At 56.6% G+C, this 1,350-nt stretch overlaps 1 protein-coding gene across 1 annotated transcript; it reads right to left on the bottom strand.

Moving 5' to 3' along the window:
* Positions 1-283: 283 nt before the first annotated feature.
* Positions 284-876, bottom strand: LOC311228198 (rho-related GTP-binding protein RhoG-like; the record flags this gene model as incomplete). Its single annotated transcript, XM_084314109.1, has 1 exon — positions 284-876. The coding sequence occupies exon 1, from the start codon at positions 860-862 to the stop codon at positions 284-286; it is 579 nt and encodes a 192-aa protein (XP_084170235.1). The 5' UTR covers positions 863-876.
* Between the last annotated feature and the right edge of the window lie 474 nt (positions 877-1,350).

Below are 1,350 nucleotides of genomic sequence, written 5' to 3'. Positions count from 1 at the left end.
CAGGCAGGCAGGCAGACAGACAGACACAGACAGACAGACAGACAGACAGACAGGCAGGCAGGCAGGCAGGCAGGCAGACACCGACAGGCAGACACAGACAGACAGACAGACACCGACAGACAGACAGACAGACAGACAGACAGGCAGGCAGGCAGGCAGACAGGCAGACAGACAGGCAGGCAGGCAGACAGACAGACAGACAGACAGACAGACAGACAGACAGACAGACAGACAGACAGGCAGGCAGACAGACAGACAGACAGACAGACAGCTCTACCGACTCTTACGATAGCACACAGTTCTTCTTGGCTGTGGTGGGATGATGGTTGAAGAAGGCCCGTGCCGCCTCATCACACACCTCCTTCAGTCCTTCCTGGAGAAGGGCGGAGCACTCCAGATAGCCGCAAGCCTTTATGCGCTCGGCCATAGCGGCGCCCTGCTCTCGCGTCACGGTCGCCTGGTCGTGCTTCGACAGCCTCTCCAGGACGTGCCGGTCGCAGCGGAGGTCGCTCTTGGTGCCCACGAGCAGGACGGGCACCTCGGGGGGGCAGTGGCGCGTGACCTCCGGATGCCACTTGTTCGCGACGTTCTCGTAGGACGACGGGCTGTCGACGGAGAAGCAGATGACGACGACGTCGGTCTCTGGGTAGATGAGGGGGCGCAGGCGGTCGTACTCGTCCCGGCCGTTCGTGAGCACAAGGGCGAGGCGAGCGGGCCTGCCGTCTACCGTGATCTGGGCAGTGAATCTGTCGTAGAAAGCGAGTTTGGGGTTCTTGGGGAAGTTGTTTGTGGCGTAGGTCAAGAGCAGGTACTTCTTTCCGACACCATGGTCCCCGACCAGCACACACTTTATGTTTACCATTCCGCTTCCTTCCTCCCTTCACTCCCTGTCTCTCGACCCTGAAACACAAGGGCAAAGCGGCACGTTATAGACCCGTTTCCTGTTTATAAACATACCGTGGTCGAGCCAACCAGCAATACCAACTGAGTCACGTGACTAAGCCTCCTCGGACCTGCGCGAGCTGCTGCGCCAAAAGAAGCACAGAAACCATGACACTCCCCTGACTAAAAAGTTGTTTCAAACGAAAACGGCTGGATGTCATTTTGCCAAAATCAGCACGGCTGTGAGTGTGAGTGTTATGTGTGTCATGTGCCCTGATCAGGCGTTCCTAGTGTGATGTGTCATGTCTAGATGTAGTCCTTTGTCATGGTGTGTAGTCCCTATTGTTTTCCCCCCAGGTGTACCCAATTACCATTACCCCAGGTGTGTGTTGTCTCGTCATTCCCTTGTGTATAAGTAGTCTGTCATCCCTTCCGTCTGGTGCTGATCCTGTCTGTATAGCCCTGTGT

Source organism: Notolepis coatsorum (genome assembly GCF_963971535.1).
Source record: "Notolepis coatsorum genome assembly, chromosome: 5".
In the NCBI taxonomy this organism is placed as follows: Eukaryota; Metazoa; Chordata; class Actinopteri; order Aulopiformes; family Paralepididae; genus Notolepis; species Notolepis coatsorum.
The sequence above is the reverse complement of the archived record's forward strand: the minus strand, read 5'-3'. Positions and strand labels throughout refer to the sequence as shown.